At 35.1% G+C, this 15,593-nt stretch overlaps 3 protein-coding genes across 4 annotated transcripts; all 3 read right to left on the bottom strand.

Moving 5' to 3' along the window:
* Positions 1 to 1,058: 1,058 nt before the first annotated feature.
* LOC131357863 (uncharacterized) lies at positions 1,059 to 3,487 on the bottom strand. The gene is made up of 6 exons (XM_058397210.1): positions 3,411 to 3,487; positions 2,628 to 2,975; positions 1,806 to 2,141; positions 1,566 to 1,682; positions 1,323 to 1,366; positions 1,059 to 1,233 (listed from the first exon to the last, which is right to left on the bottom strand). The coding sequence occupies exons 1-6, from the start codon at positions 3,475 to 3,477 to the stop codon at positions 1,105 to 1,107; spliced, it is 1,041 nt and encodes a 346-aa protein (XP_058253193.1). The 5' UTR covers positions 3,478 to 3,487; the 3' UTR covers positions 1,059 to 1,104.
* A 2,296-nt stretch (positions 3,488 to 5,783) lies between these two features.
* Positions 5,784 to 8,728, bottom strand: LOC131357866 (uncharacterized). Its single transcript, XM_058397214.1, has 6 exons — positions 8,649 to 8,728; positions 8,029 to 8,379; positions 6,529 to 6,864; positions 6,289 to 6,405; positions 6,031 to 6,074; positions 5,784 to 5,945 (listed from the first exon to the last, which is right to left on the bottom strand). The coding sequence occupies exons 1-6, from the start codon at positions 8,692 to 8,694 to the stop codon at positions 5,817 to 5,819; spliced, it is 1,023 nt and encodes a 340-aa protein (XP_058253197.1). The 5' UTR covers positions 8,695 to 8,728; the 3' UTR covers positions 5,784 to 5,816.
* A 3,040-nt stretch (positions 8,729 to 11,768) lies between these two features.
* On the bottom strand, positions 11,769 to 15,044 carry LOC131357867 (uncharacterized). Of its 2 annotated transcripts, none has more exons than XM_058397215.1 (6): positions 14,840 to 15,044; positions 14,308 to 14,649; positions 13,526 to 13,861; positions 13,230 to 13,337; positions 13,001 to 13,044; positions 11,769 to 12,284 (listed from the first exon to the last, which is right to left on the bottom strand). In XM_058397215.1, exons 1-6 carry the CDS (start codon positions 14,883 to 14,885, stop codon positions 12,153 to 12,155), a joined length of 1,008 nt encoding a protein of 335 aa, XP_058253198.1. In that variant the 5' UTR covers positions 14,886 to 15,044; the 3' UTR covers positions 11,769 to 12,152. The 2 variants fall into 2 exon arrangements, with proteins under 2 accessions (XP_058253198.1, XP_058253199.1); XM_058397216.1 differs by having other exon boundaries at positions 14,308 to 14,646; positions 14,840 to 14,923.
* Positions 15,045 to 15,593: the final 549 nt, after the last annotated feature.

The following is a 15,593-nucleotide window of genomic DNA, read 5'->3' as shown; positions in this document are numbered from 1 at the left end:
AGCGGAGACTGAGAGCCAGGCCTTCTCGTCCAACATCAGTGTGTGACCTCACAAATGCGCTTCTGGAAGAATGGTCAAAAATTCTCATAAACACACTCCTAAACCTTGTGGACAGCCTTCCCAGAAGAATTGAAGCTGTTATAGCTGCAAAGGGTGGACCGATGTCATATTGAACCCTATGGATTAGGAATGGGATGTCACTTAAGTTCATATGCGAGTCAAGGCAGGTGAGCGAATACTTTTGGCAATATAGTGTATAAGTTATTTAGGTTTTATGCACTGATTTTTTTTTTGGACCAGACTATATTATTCCAAAGATTCTGACTTCTGTGTGACGTTCAAGACTGGGTATGTTTGTAGTGCGCTTCATTGCTTATTGTTCTACATAGAATTGTTGCTCCTGCTGCTTTCAGGTCATCTTAGAACTCATTTCAAGTGAATTCTTGCTTCTCTTTTACCTTTCTTATCATTAATCTGAGAGCACATTGTAAAATCTGGGGTGGTCCTATTGCCTGAATATGATACGCTTTGATTCTGCGAATCCAAGAATTTCATACTTAAGAACTTTTGTAAGATCTGTCATCTTCACCATGATTGTTGTCTGTTTCCAAATGATAGCATATGTTTTTTTATATTGTCCAAATAAGGTACAGTTTCTTATCAGTTAAGATTGTTAAGTATTTCTTTTTGTTCTTATCAAAATTTTTTTCACATTCCCTTCCTGTTTAGGCCATGCCCACTTCATGCTTAAATCTAATCAGATATTTGGATGCAAACACAGATTGTGTTATTGATTTTTATATGTGGTTATCTGCCTTAATGGCAGGTTTCAGATTGAACCAAAGTGTGTATCAGATGATGTGACTGGTCGGACAATCAAGGAAGATATTACCATATACAACAGGATATGGTTTAACAGAAAAATTTCATTACATTACATCTTATATAAAAGTTTAGAATCAACTGTAGGCACAGGTAATATCATGATGCTATTTAATGAGAGTCTTTTGAGATTAAAATGAGACGAGCAAACCACCATTTTGTACTTTATTCCTGATCAGAGTCAAAAATCACAAACAAAATGAATGACTGATGAAGTATAATCTACGTTGTGGTGAGAGATCTGACTTCAGAGTACACAGAGTCTTGAGTTTGTTTTCTCGTTCTTCTCTCTCCTTTGGTTTTCTTATTATTAAAATGTAAGGCAGCGTAATTCAGCTCACTGTCATGGTCCTGTGGGAGCGAGTATAAAATTAGAAATAAATCAAAATCAGATATAAGGGAAATAATCAGTATTATAGATTATAGATCTGAGTCAGTACCTGAGAGGTTGTTTGTTCAGACCCTTTCACACTGGTTTCTCTTTCTGGTGAAAAAATATTCAGCATTTATTTTATCTACAGCATTTAACATCATTTAACATTAATTTCTGTAGAGAGTCTCATTGTGTGAAGAAATCAGACCGTAATATATAATAATAATTATTATAATTCTTAAAAACCTAATTTATTAATTCAAAGCACATTATATTTTAAAGAGATTTGACAGTGCTATAAAACACTTACTTATGTGTTGTTCATAGTTTCTCCAAATACAGAATAAAAGAGCTTGAACAGAGATCACCATCACACACACTCCCAAAGCTACAGCGAGGCAGATCACTACAGGATCCACAGATTCTTCTGTAGCACAAAAATAATAACGATGAAATAACAACTTCACCTCCATGTGATCATACTACACATAATATTACAAGTATTTATGCAATCTTAGCAATTAAATATTACAATTAAAGTATTTCTCACTCAATTTTATTTGTGTCCCATTCCCAAATATGATCTTCCCACACAGGGCCACAGCGCAGTAGTAAGTTCCAGTATCATTGAGGCTGAGGATGTTCTTGGTGAAGTTGTACACACAGGTGTGTGTAGAAGAGCCGCTCTCACACTGATGGCTGCTGTTGTGATGAGTGTAAATGATTTGAGGATGGGATTGTGGTGGAGCAGCTCTGAACCAGAGCACTTGGAGTTCTGCTGCTCTGCTCTCAGAGAGAACCGAGCACTGCAGAGTCACTGAGGCTCCTGCAGGAACCGAGTCCGACATGCCGTGCTGCCACACTGATACTTTTACATCTTCATTATCTGGTCGGTGTGATATAGACAGAGTGAGACAGAGACAATAAAGATTACTACCTACACTACAGACTATTCCCATTTAATTATCTTCATGTTGTGGGATTTCTCATGATCCCTGAAAAACTGTTCTTAAATGATGCTCTGACATGAAAACCACATGGCATGTGTTTAATGAACAAATTCACATACAAACTGCCATGATAGTCTAAAACTGTTAAAAATGTTATTATGACAATAATAAACTAATCCAACAGCCTAAATATTTTTATTTTTTAAATGTCTAACACAGATTGTGCTCCAACTTAGACAACAAGGTTCATAACTAATCATACACAGGCTTATCACTTTTTTTTTATTTATTTATTTTTTTTAGAAAACAATAGTTACGGACGGTTATGGCATGTCCATATTGCTGTATTTTCTCCCTAACTTCAAAACTTGAAAACCACATTTTAATTCTAATTCTAAATATTTCTAATTAGAAATGCTTACCTTTTACAGTTAAAAATGTTCCTTTTGCGAATACGGTGTAGAATGTAATCCGTCCACAGTAATACACGGCTTCGTCTGATGGATTCACGTTCATTATTTTCAAATGAAAGCTACTGCTTCCTTTCTCGATTCTGAACCTCGGAGACTTGAATTCGTCTTTGTAAATGGGATCCTGGAATTTCTGTACCACAGCCACTAAGGACGGTTCGTGTCCTCCTGGTTGCTTGTACCAAATGATGGGATCAGAGTTTTGTTCTCCGAGCTGAAAGCATTGTAGAGTCACGTTATCACCAGGAGCAGCACTGACTACCGGGTTCGGTTGATGGACGATGCTATTTTGTTTGCAGTCTAATGTGAAAATAAAAGAACATTAAAAAAAAGTCATGCATAAATCCTATAAAAATTATGACTTTCATAATGCTTTACAGCTTTGCCTGAATACTGCATAAGTGCATTAAAAACATTTAATTATCCAGGCAAGATTTTGACGGCCTAAATTTAAACCAATCTGTAAGTCATCATAATTTTGTTCTACATGGTTTCAAGCAAATATGTTATGTAAATTCTTAAAAAAAAAATAAATAAATAGAAGAATCAAAACCATAATACATCAGGTGAGCATGAATATGTAGAGCATGCGCTGCAAATAATAAATATAAAATAAAATTAAGTTTTAGTCATTTTTTTCTTATTGGTTCCTGACTTTTCAGACATCCTGTAGTTAGTTACTAGTTTATAAAAGAAATAAAACCTTACAAATCTTTTTTATTTATCTGCACTTACCGACTTTATTAAACAGCACCACTTTAATCCACATCAGCATTAACATCTTGAGGTCTGTGTACTGCATGTCCTCTTGATGAGCTCTTATAAGGTCATACTGAACACAACTAAATACAAGTGAAAGGTTTATGAAGTCAAGTTCTGACATCACAAACTTCCTGTCAGTTTCTCCTCCCACAAGACTCTGTAATGAAAATAGCACCAGACAGGAATCCTTCAAAAAATCCAAAATTTCTCTCTTAGATCAAGCTGTAGTAAATTTTATGCTAATTTTTGTCATAGTTGCTGGTTAATGTATTGTATATTAATGTTAGATTATTCATACAGAAATTAAAAAGAAAAACACAAAACAAAACAGTTCTCTATTCCAATAAGTTAAATTATTGTATCTATTAAATTTATACCTGAAATTCCATTAAAGTATACAAGAAGGAAGATAGCTATTGTGGATTTTTTATTTTTTTTTACCTTGTATGATCTTGACTCTTGTTTGGATCAGTTACAAGATCAAACCAGTTTACTGTATCATTATAATACAGTACACTCGTGTTACCATAGTTACCGTAATTTGATGATACAGTGCTTTAATGGTGTTGGTTGCTATAAAATGTAAAACATTGTAATATGATTTTTAACCCTAGTTTCAACACATTGTTATAATGTATCATAAAGTCGTCATAAACATAAGCAAATGATATGTTAAAATAACTAAACTGATAGGAAAAAAGTATTAGGACCTGCTAATTTTCCAACATTAGGGCTTGAGGGTTACTCAGTGTGCAAAGAATTTAAAAAGCAGCTAGAAAAGCAACCCAGAGTAAACTCAAAAGAACACACAGAAACCTAAGAGGGCATCACAGTTCAACACAACGAAGACTCAGAAAATGCAGACACAAATCAACAGGTATATATAGGGCATGTAATCAAGGGAACATGGGGAACATGTGAGGACAAAATAGCGGGCAAACAGATCAGTGGATTGGGTGGGGCAGAGCACACATGGAAAAACAAAACATCAACAGAAAGCACATGACAGGGACAAACTTAATCAGTGACGTGGAAATAGCCCTGCCAGATTGACCTCTGGTGGTCTGCTGCGGAACTGTCCAAGCCGTCTGTGTCAGAGCCCCAGAACCAGAAAGCAGAGCAATGTTTTCAGCCAAACCAGGGAGTAGAGTGCCATCCCCAGTGGGGCAGGTGGAAGAATAACATCCTCCATGGGACCAGGAAGCAGAGCACCATCCTCAACAGGACCAGGAAGTGAAGCAATAATAAAAGTAAGGGTTTAGAGGGTGGATTTGTTTTCTTCCATGCACGGAACCCAACACCAAGGAGATGTACTTCCACTCTAAGAAAAAGAGTAGAGGCAACTGATTGAAGATAAATGGAGTATGAACAGATATCGAAGAGAGGATGTTGACAAGGCTAGCGTCAGGTACTAAAGAGTGTCCCCTATGCTAGTTTAGAGAGTGCCCTTGAGAGTCCAGCTTAGATTCAAGTTCCAGCTGAGTGAATCCAGTATCTGTTCCATGTGGTTAGCTGAGGTAGCAAAACCTCAAAAGAAAGCACATGACAGGAACAAACATAAGCAACGACATGGAAATAGCCCTGCCAGATCACCCTCTGGGAGTCTATTTGGAGAAATATCCAAGCTGTCCATGACAGCCTCTTTAATGGCTTTACGCTGTTAAAGTAAATCAAAATCTGATTCACTGTAAATGTTTTTATTGTTAATTAGTTGGAAAAAAGAGATCAGTGATGTTGTTCCTCTCTATTGTTCTATCATTATCATTTATTAACCTTTTCATTTCATATGAATTTTCTGGTCGTTAATGATATGCCTTAAATACCAAAAGGAACCTCCATTACCGGTACTTCTTCATCATGGTAGTTTACATGCAGAGAGATATAAGTTTTATGTACTGATTTTTTAAGTATATTTTTGTTACATAGAGTTGTATATACTGAGATGTGATAGATAAGAGCAAACGCGAGAAAGTCTTATGTGGTGATCTCTATTAATGGCAGGTTTCACACTGAACCAAAGTGTGTATCAGATGATGTGACTGCTCAGACAGTCAAGGAAGATATTACCATATACAACAGGATATGGTTTAACAGAAAAATCCATTACATTACACGTTACATCAGAGCAGAAAACTGTATGAAAACACAATTATGTGTGAACTGTGAGGCCTTTTATAGTGTTCATTTATTTCATATGCAATACATTTTCTTTAAACTCAAATAAAAGTTTAGAATCAACTGTAGGCACAGCTAATATCGTGATGCTATTTAATGAGAGTCTTTTGAGAATAAAATGAGACGAGCAAACCACCATTTTGTACTTTATTCCTGATCAGAGTCAAAAATCACAAACAAAATGAATGACTGATGAAGTATAATCTACGTTGTGGTGAGAGATCTGACTTCAGAGTACACAGAGTCTTGAGTTTGTTTTCTCGTTCTTCTCTCTCCTTTGGTTTTCTTATTATTAAAATGTAAGGCAGCGTAATTCAGCTCACTGTCATGGTCCTGTGGGAGCGAGTATAAAATTAGAAATAAATCAAAATCAGATATAAGGGAAATAATCATTATGATGATAGATCTGAGTCAGTACCTGAGAGGTTGTTTGTTCAGACCCTTTCACACTGGTTTCTCTTTCTGGTGAAAAAAAAAATTCAGCATTTATTTTATTATTATTTATTTTATCTACAGCATTTAACATCATTTAACTATAAAGAGTTCATCTCATTGTGTGAAGAAATCTGACCTTAATATATAATAATAATAATAATTTTAATTCTTAAAAACCTAATTTATTAATTCAAAGCAAATTATATTTTAAAGAGATTTGACAGTGCTATAAAACACTTACTTATGTGTTGTTCATGGTTTCTCCAAATACAGAATAAAAGAGCTTGAACAGAGATCACCATCACACACACTCCCAAAGCTACAGCGAGGCAGATCACTACAGGATCCACAGATTCTTCTGTAGCACAAAAATAATAACGATGAAATAACAACTTCACCTCCATGTGATCATACTACACATAATATTACAAGTATTTATGCAATCTTAGCAATTAAATATTACAATTAAAGTATTTCTCACTCAATTTTATTGGTGTCCCGTTCCCAAATATGATCTTCCCACACAGGGCCACAGCGCAGTAGTAAGTTCCAGTATCACTGAGGCTGAGGATGTTCTTGGTGAAGGTGTACACACAGGTGTGTGTAGAAGAGCCGCTCTCACACTGATGGCTGCTGTTGTGATGAGTGTAAATGATTTGAGGATGGGATTGTGGTGGAGCAGCTCTGAACCAGAGCACTTGGAGTTCTGCTGCTCTGCTCTCAGAGAGAACCGAGCACTGCAGAGTCACTGAGGCTCCTGCAGGAACCGAGTCCGACACGGCACGCTGCCACACCGACACTTTTACATCTTCATTACCTGGTCAGTGTGATATAGACAGAGTGAGATCATAATCTGCATCTTTTAATAGTTATCTATTTATATTTTGTACATTAAACATCAAACATCTGGACTATAAATATATTAGATTATAGACAGGTTTTGTCTATGTATATTAAAAAGGAAAAAATGTAATGAAATGTATATATATAAACACAGACATAAATGTATTCATTTAGAATATGCGTTCATCTATTTCTATCTAAGCGACTTTGACAATTTTACTATTAGCTTTACATTTTAAATAGTATTATAATTATTATAATATTTGTGTATTTAACATACTTTTTGCAATATATTCGGTTATTGGTGTATTCATTTTTGGACTGATATTATTATTATTATTATTATTATTATTATTATTATTATTATTATGTATGAATGTACTGATATTATGAACAGCAACTACGCTAATTCCTTTCCACTTGTTTCTCTTTTTCTACCCATCCCGAGGCATCTAGAGATTGTGCCAGCTCCAGTTGTGTTCTGCTTCATGAAGATTTCAGACCTTCAGTGAGATGAGGCCAAGGATCCTAAAGCATCAAGCTAAAGTTGGATCCTGCTTCATGAAGATTTTGGGTATTAAAAGCAAAGATGCCAACGGCATGTGGACTTTGAGGATGACAACAACCTCTTAATTAATACACACAATAACATTCTACATATGCTGTATCTCCATCACACAACCCCTCTGGTTCCTCTCAAGGTTTCTTCCTCTTACCATCTAAGGGAGTTTTTCCTTGCCACAGTCACCTCAGCTGACATCATTAGGAATGATTTTGTCTAACATTTTTGTCCAACAATCTTGGACTTTTCTACTATGTTTCTTATGTTCTGTAAAGCTGCCTTGAGGCAATGTCCATTGTTAAAATAAAATTAAATAAAATTTAATTTAATTTAATTTAATTTAATTATGAATAGGGATATAAACTCCAAAAATGACAACACATGGCAATATGGAATATGTCATATTTATAAATTCCAGACAAAATACACTATAAATGAATATTAAGTACAGATAATGGACATATGATACAAAGGAAATTCAGATCACATTAACTTATTTAAGATTAAATAGTTATAGTAAAAAATAAAAATGCACTTTAAAAGTAATGAAATTGATGCCTTATTGTAAATTCTTACCTTTCACTGATAAAAATGTTCCTTTTCCAAACTCTACTGTAATCATTTTTAATCCACAGTAATACACGGCTTCGTCTGACGGTTCCACGTTAGTAATTTTCAAATTACAGCTTTCTTTTAAATCCTCAACAGTAAACCTTGGCGATTTGAAATCATCTCCAAAAATAGGATCCAGTGATAGTTTTTGCACTGTGACCATTACACAAGGCTCCTGACCTGCTGCTTGTTTGTACCAAATGATGGTTTCAGTGCTTCCCTTGTTTGTTCGAAAGCACTGTAGAGTCACGTTATCACCAGAAGCAGCAGAGATCACCGGGTTCGGCTGATGGACGACGTTCTTTTGTGCAGAAACTATTGTGATGTGCCACAGAACATGAAAAAGTCATGTTTAAATTTCACACAAAGTTTAAGACTTTCATTAAAATGCTGTATAGCTTCACTGATTAGACATTTAGCCCCTAGAAACATTTCAGATAGTAAACTTTTGTAAGATTTTAAGTAACTAAACGTACCTAGCCTGGTCATATCAATTACTTTTGACTTTTGAATTCTTTAGAAAACCTGAATGTTGTAATACAAATGATATATATCTATATTTATCTAAAACCATAATCACTCACCAGTCTGACTAAAAAGCACCACTGTAATCCACATCAGCATCAGCATCTTAAACCCCAGGTTTGTTCATGATCATGTTCTTTCAACAAACTGAGCCTGAGGGGCGTTACTGAGAGTTAAAAACCTCTGGAAGCTCAGCCCCCTGACCTCAAAACTCTCTATGTGGAATCCAAGAGCTTTGATATAAGATAGGAAGTATTGATGAAAAACAAAACACTAAGTATTAAGTGCTGTCACTGAATGTGTGTATGGTGGATCTGGGAAGACATTCAGACTATGTATAGTTCTGAGAACTATAGGTTTTCGTGACCTTTTGTACACAAATATGGCCTTAGCTAAAAAGGTTTTTGAGTTTTAACATATTTATTCAAATTAAGTCTTTGTACCAATCTCTTTGCTTTGTGGCTCTTTGCCAACATACAACATAACTATAGAGCCCCAACAAAATCAATTTATCTAAAAATTCATAAAAAGATTCACTCTGCAATTACTCCATTTTAAATGAAGAAAATTACAGCTAAGTTGGTAGCCATTGTGGATTGAAAGTAGACGCAAAATAAAAATAAAATAAAGTTCTCCAAGCAGTTTAATATTCTCATTTTCATTCCAGGCTGATTAGTCAATCCAAACAGGATATCCTATATCAGGATCCTATATCAATTCCCTTGATTCCCTTGATTACAAATCTCGTTTATTGTATGGCCAACTGCATGGCCAGACCTTTTGTGGAGACCTGACCGTACACTCATATGGGTAGGTTGAACATGTCATTCCAGATTTATTCTCATTTCCTGTTATAATGAGCTCCAAACTTTTCTTCTGGTAATGATTTCCATTAGATGTTGGAGCGTGACTTTGGGGATTTGTGTTCATTTATTCAGCTTCAAGAGCATAAGTGAGACTGATTATGGGATATTGAGGAGGCTACAGTGCCAGTTCATCCCAAAGGTGTTCAGTGGGGTTAAGTCAGAGTAAGGGCTTTGTGCAGGACACTCGAGTTCTTGCTCTCCATCCTTCACCTTCACACCATGTCTTTTTAGAGTTCTGTGCTTTGTGCACAGGGGCATGGTCATGCTGTTTGAGCCCCTTAGTTCCGCTGAAGGGAAATTGTGTTATGCAAACTTTGTGGCAATAGTTTGGGGGAAGAAGAATTGCATACTTTTACTCATATAATGTATAATATAGGGGAAACAAATAGTCAGATACCACAACATCCAATGGGTTTTCCCCAGAATCTAGTGTCCTATATACTGTATATATGTGTATTATATGTAAATGTAAGCCTGCATCTGTCTGTCTTCCCTTAACTTTTACTTACATACACTTTTCTTCTTTCTTTTGCTTTCTTATTTTTGTTTATGTATTTATGAACATTTTATAAGAATAATATAGGTCTTATTGAACACACACTGATATATTTTGAGGATATTTTGCAACACTCTACCCTGGGCTGACTGTATGATACCATTTGTTCATGACCTCATTTTATAACAGCGATATCCTTTGCTTTGACCTAGAAATTCGTTCTGTTCTGTTTTGATAAACATGTGCCAAGCACAGACACTCCATGACAGTTTCCTTTTCCATAATTTAGATAATCCTTTTCGTAATAAACTTGCCAAACCACCAGTCAGCACATCAACCACCATGTCTGTTTCTGCTGACGTCTTTTGTTTATCAATAGATAACACTAAATACTACACCTTTCTTCGGTATAAATAATCCCTGTCAATCTTTGAAGAGTTTTCAGTCACTGTCTTTGCGTGATTCTTTGGCAGTCTCTTTCCTGAATTCAGCTCAGAGCTAGCAGCAGCAGCGTTGCTCAAGCTTCTTCTCCAAGTGAAGCTAAACTTTATTTGACATTCACACTTAAATTCTGAGGTTAAACGAATGTAAAATACTGTAAAATAGAGTTAATATATATTAATCTCTCTCTCTCTCTCTCTCTCTCTCTCTCTTGCAATATAACCAATGAAATATTGAATAAATCATATTATTTCTGCATTAATGCATATATCTATTGACCATGTCATTCCCACAATATTCACTCAATGTCGTTACCTAAACACGCTCACTCCAATGAAGTATCTGGCAGGAAGTTGCGTCATACAAACTTCCTGCTGATCACTGGGAGAAGAAAAGCCTTTCGTTCTTGCTTCTTTATTTTTCAGTGGTATGATGATGCTGACCGATGACATCACATGTCAGAAAAGTCCGATCTTGTTACATCAATTAAAGATTGGAAGTAAATTATTGCAAAGAAAATACACTTTACCTAAATCTTTCAAAAGTCATGAAAGGTCTTTGTGCCAGTATCATGGATGCTAGTAAACCATGTTGTGTGTATTTGCCGTCACAGGATGCAGTTTCTTTACTATTACTAAATAGTGCTTCATTTTTTTCAGTGTGACCCCTAATGTCTAACATTTAAATGGTTAAAGTATTAAAACAGGCACTAAAGCAGTGTGGTGGTATACAAGAAATATTACTAAAAATATTATAATTATATTATTAAAAAAATAATAAACTTCACCAATACACACCACTGTATCATTCATTGCTTTACTTTTAACAGCACAGCCCCAAGCATTTTATTCCTTATATACCATAGACTTCCCACTTATCCCACTTAATGTACGTGGCAGAGTGTAAAGGAGTCAGCCAATTAATGTGGTACACATCTGATCTGTGTGTGTGTGTGTGTGTGTGACTGAGTTGCTAAAAAGCGGCAAGATTTTGTGTGTAAATTTGCACCTTGTAGCATGGTACAAAATAACATAAATAATAATAAAATAAAAGCATTCTGTGGCGCTCAACCTGTGCCTGAGTTAATACAAAAGCAAAAGAGACAACACTACAAGGAAGAGTTAAGACTCTAGTCTACATGCAGTGATTCCTGACATTTTACTAAAAATATTCACATTAATTTTATGATTTTTTTTCTCAGAGGCCAGAAAAATTGCCTATTATGCTGTGTTCATGTTGATCATTGAATGTCTTTATCATGTCACACTCCACAGTGGGGGTTAATATGAAGCTCTTATGAAAGTAGATGCTCAGGACTTTGTAGTGTTTCATAAGTATTTCTGTTTTTCCCTAGGGGCAATATATTCAAAGAAAAGTTCCAAAAAACAAAAACAGTTATTTATTTTCAAACAAAAATTTGTAAATGTTGATATCAAACCCATTTCTGTTCTCGGACCAAAGTGCTTCTTCATTCGATCTTTAACCAGTAAAATTCTGTGTAAGGTTATCCAAAGGGAAAAACACACGTCTAAAACACACTGAAAGCCAACAGAATTGTAAATCAGACTCACAGCCTGAACATCATTCATTTCTTTATACTGATTAAAAAAATCTTGATTTCCATTTTGCCTGCAGAATAAACTGGAAAAAACAAAAAATAATCCAGACATATAACATTGTCACTTCTTGACAGAACCAGCTTTTCAAAACTTTAACTTAATAACAGAACTAATGACACTGAATCATATTAGAGATGAAATCTAAGTATTAGAAAGACCTCGCACATCAGAATATATAATATCTTTCGATTGTTGATTCTTGACTCTTCCTCTTTTGGTTCTTCTCTCATTGAAATTTAAGGCAGCGTAATTCACCTCCACGATGTCACTGTCCTGTAGGAACGGGTATCAGATGAACAGAATATTGAATCATTAAACTTTTTGTCTAAATCTTATATATATATATATATATATATATATATATATATATATATATATATATATATATATATATATATATATATATATATATATACACCCCAATCAGGCATAACATTATGACCACCTGCCTAATATTGTGCTCTCTGTCAAAAGAGCCATGTGCACTGTGTATTCTGACACTTTTCTATCAGAACCAGCATTAACTTCTTCAGCAATTTGAGCAACAGTAGCTCGTCTAATGGATCGGATCACACGGGCCAGCCTTCACTCCCCACATACATCAGGGAGCCTTGGCCATCCATGACCCTGTCACCGGTTCACCACTGTTCCTTCCATGGACCTCTTTTGATAGATACTGACCACTGCAGACCGGGAACACCCCACAGGAGCTGCAGTTTTGGAGATGCTCTGATCCAGTGGTCTAGCCATCACAATTTGGCCCTTCATCAAACTCGCTAAAATCCTTACGCTTGTCCATTTTTCCTGCTTCTAACATCAACTTTGAGGACAAAATGTTCACTTCCTGCCTGATATATCCCACCCACTAACAGGTGCCATGATGAGGAGATCATCAGTCTTATTCACTTCACCTGTCAGTGCTCAGAATGTTATGCCTGATCAGTGTGTGTGTGTATATATATATATTAATATTATATATTAATATTTACCTGACTGAGGGATTTGTCTGTCATCGAGCCATGTTTCAGTTTCTCTACAGAGAAGAAAATGCACTTTTATTAACTAAATTGTTTTATAGATGCTCTACAGTATTAAATGTAAAAAAAAAAAAAAAAAGTATTAATGAAATACAAAATGAAATAAAACACTTCCGGTTGTAATGTTAGTGGAAAATAATATTTATAATATAAATTTAATTTAGACATAATGCAGACTTACTTCTTTTTCTTCTTTTACAGGTTATGATAAAGATCAAAATAAAGATCACAGCCCAACATACTGCCAACGCTACACTGAGGCAGGCCGCTACAGGGTCCAGAGAACTCTCTGTCACACAGTAAACATCACAATATTACATACTGGGTCAATTATTACATCTATGCTAATCCAGATTTTTTCTTTAGGTCACTGAAAGTGTGAGAGAACATTGTGTTACTTGATATAAGTAAATAGACTGATATATACAAATAACTGTTGCATACACTACTTTAGGCATAAAATCCTATACTTCTTACCCAGCTGTACTTGTGTCCCGTTCCCAAATACGATCTTCCCACACAGGGCCACAGCGCAGTAGTAAGTTCCAGTATCATTGAGGCTGAGGATGTTCTTGGTGAAGTTGTACACACAGGTGTGTGTAGAAGAGCCGCTCTCACACTGATGGCTGCTGTTGTGATGAGTGTAAATGATTTGAGGATGGGATTGTGGTGGAGCAGCACTGAACCAGAGCACTTGGAGTTCTGCTGCTCTGCTCTCAGAGAGAACCGAGCACTGCAGAGTCACTGAGGCTCCTGCAGGAACCGAGTCCAAAACATCATGTTGCCTCACTGAGACACTGAAATCTGGTTTACCTGTTGAGTGTGGTATAGACAGTGATAGGTTTGTATTAGGCTGCACTTTTTATATTTAGACCTTTATAATTTAAGTGGAATAATTGGGGTTAATGTTGTGTTTTGTAGTTTGATAACAGTGATAGCAAAAAAGAAGCAACCATCCACAGCACCGATTTGAATAAAAATACCTGCTGAGAATGACATGTGCAGAATTTATTATGTAAACTTAAGCCCAAATAACTCTCATCAACTGAGAACACATCAACATATGATTTCTTCCCTAATGCAACATTAATTACTTAGAAATCTATTGAAACGATCAAAAGAGTTGACTACTTTTTTAGATATTTTAATTCAATTCAAAATGCTATAATATGACATAACATCAGCCATATCTAACGCATTCTTTAAATAAACAGCAAAATATGGAGCTTAATATAGTTAAGCTTAATAGTACTTCTTACCTTTTACTGATAAAAATGTTCCATTTGTAAAACTTGTAACAAATTTGATAAGTCCACAGAAATAAGTGGCTTCATCTGATGGTTCCACGTTAACAATTTTTAAATGGCAGCTTGTTTTGTCTTTCTCGATGATGAATTTTGGTGGTTTGAACCCATCTTCGTAACTGGGTTCATCATGAACTGTGACCATCGGACAAGGCTTGTGTCCTACTTTTTGCTTGTACCAAACGATGGGATTAGTGCTGTCTTGCTTTTGAAAGCAGTGCAGAGTCACATTATCACCAACATCAGCAGTGATCATTGTATTCAGCTGATTCTCGCTGGTTGTCTGTGTAGAATCTGCTGTTAAGGGTATATGTCACAAAAATGCATAAAAATGTATTCTATCAGAGATTTAGTTGTCACAAGTGTATATTTAAGTATAATTAACCAAAACGTCATGATCAATGTGATGCATCAAATATGTGTCATTAATTGCGATGCAACAAAATCATGCATATGATTAGAAAGAATCAAAACCATGTACACTTACCAATTTTATTCAAAAGCATCACTGTAATCCACATCAGCATCATCATCTTCACTCTGAGGTCTATAGCATGTCTCCTCTTGTTAAACTGTCAGATGGATAAACTGAGCACATCTCTCTTTGTGGTAAAGATGTAGTAAGACCAAACTGTGACATCACGTGTAAATTTCCATATACAGTACAATCAAGTCTTGCAAGATAGCAGTGAGAAGCCTGACTGTGGCTCCTCCTCACGGCATTTCTGAATCTTTCTTCATAAAAGAATTAAAACACTTCTAGATAACTTTAAAAAGTGCAAATGAGGTACACAACCTTTTTTTAATTATTTTTTTTTCCCCTTAATGGCAGGTTATTGAGCAAATTATGATCCGACTTTTATTCATTTCATAATTGCGTACCTCTGACGGATATTCAAGCAAATCTGTTTTTTTTTCCCCATTAATAATTCAATAAAATATTATCTGAACTTTTGTAATAGAAGTTTTTTTCATACTTTGTATTTTGACTTCATTAACAATAATCTTTTTTTTTAAATAACTGATTAAATATAGAATTAAGATGAATATTATGGGTGAGATGAACTGTTTTAAAACTTTTTGTTAAAGTGAAAGTGAATCATAGTGTTGAACAAGTGTTTGGTTTGCACACATACACATATAAGTGCACAAAAAATATATAAAGTAGAATTTTTAGTAAAAAAAAAAAAAGTTTTATATTAGCAGGTCACATTATTATTATTAATCGGTCAATCATAGTG

Source organism: Hemibagrus wyckioides, linkage group LG08 (assembly GCF_019097595.1).
Source record: "Hemibagrus wyckioides isolate EC202008001 linkage group LG08, SWU_Hwy_1.0, whole genome shotgun sequence".
In the NCBI taxonomy this organism is placed as follows: Eukaryota; Metazoa; Chordata; class Actinopteri; order Siluriformes; family Bagridae; genus Hemibagrus; species Hemibagrus wyckioides.
The sequence above is the reverse complement of the archived record's forward strand: the minus strand, read 5'-3'. Positions and strand labels throughout refer to the sequence as shown.

Bases quoted from the DNA above. Each gene is read 5' to 3' on its own strand.
- LOC131357867 (XM_058397215.1), bottom strand. From the start codon at position 14,885: ATGATGATGCTGATGTGGATTACAGTGATGCTTTTGAATAAAATTG. The intron at 14,650-14,839 runs GTAAGTGTACAT...TACCCTTAACAG, and splicing joins GATGCTTTTGAATAAAATTG to CAGATTCTACACAGACAACC. The intron at 12,285-13,000 runs GTAAATATTAAT...CCGTTCCTACAG, and splicing joins CAGACAAATCCCTCAGTCAG to GACAGTGACATCGTGGAGGT.
- LOC131357863 (XM_058397210.1), bottom strand. From the start codon at position 3,477: ATGCAGTACACAGACCTCAAGATGTTAATGCTGATGTGGATTAAAGTG. The intron at 2,976-3,410 runs GTAAGTGCAGAT...TTTTCACATTAG, and splicing joins GGTGCTGTTTAATAAAGTCG to ACTGCAAACAAAATAGCATC. The intron at 2,142-2,627 runs GTAAGCATTTCT...CACACCGACCAG, and splicing joins AACATTTTTAACTGTAAAAG to ATAATGAAGATGTAAAAGTA.
- LOC131357866 (XM_058397214.1), bottom strand. From the start codon at position 8,694: ATGCTGATGCTGATGTGGATTACAGTGGTGCTTTTTAGTCAGACTG. The intron at 6,865-8,028 runs GTAAGAATTTAC...CACACTGACCAG, and splicing joins AACATTTTTATCAGTGAAAG to GTAATGAAGATGTAAAAGTG. The intron at 5,946-6,030 runs GTACTGACTCAG...TCGCTCCCACAG, and splicing joins CTGAACAAACAACCTCTCAG to GACCATGACAGTGAGCTGAA.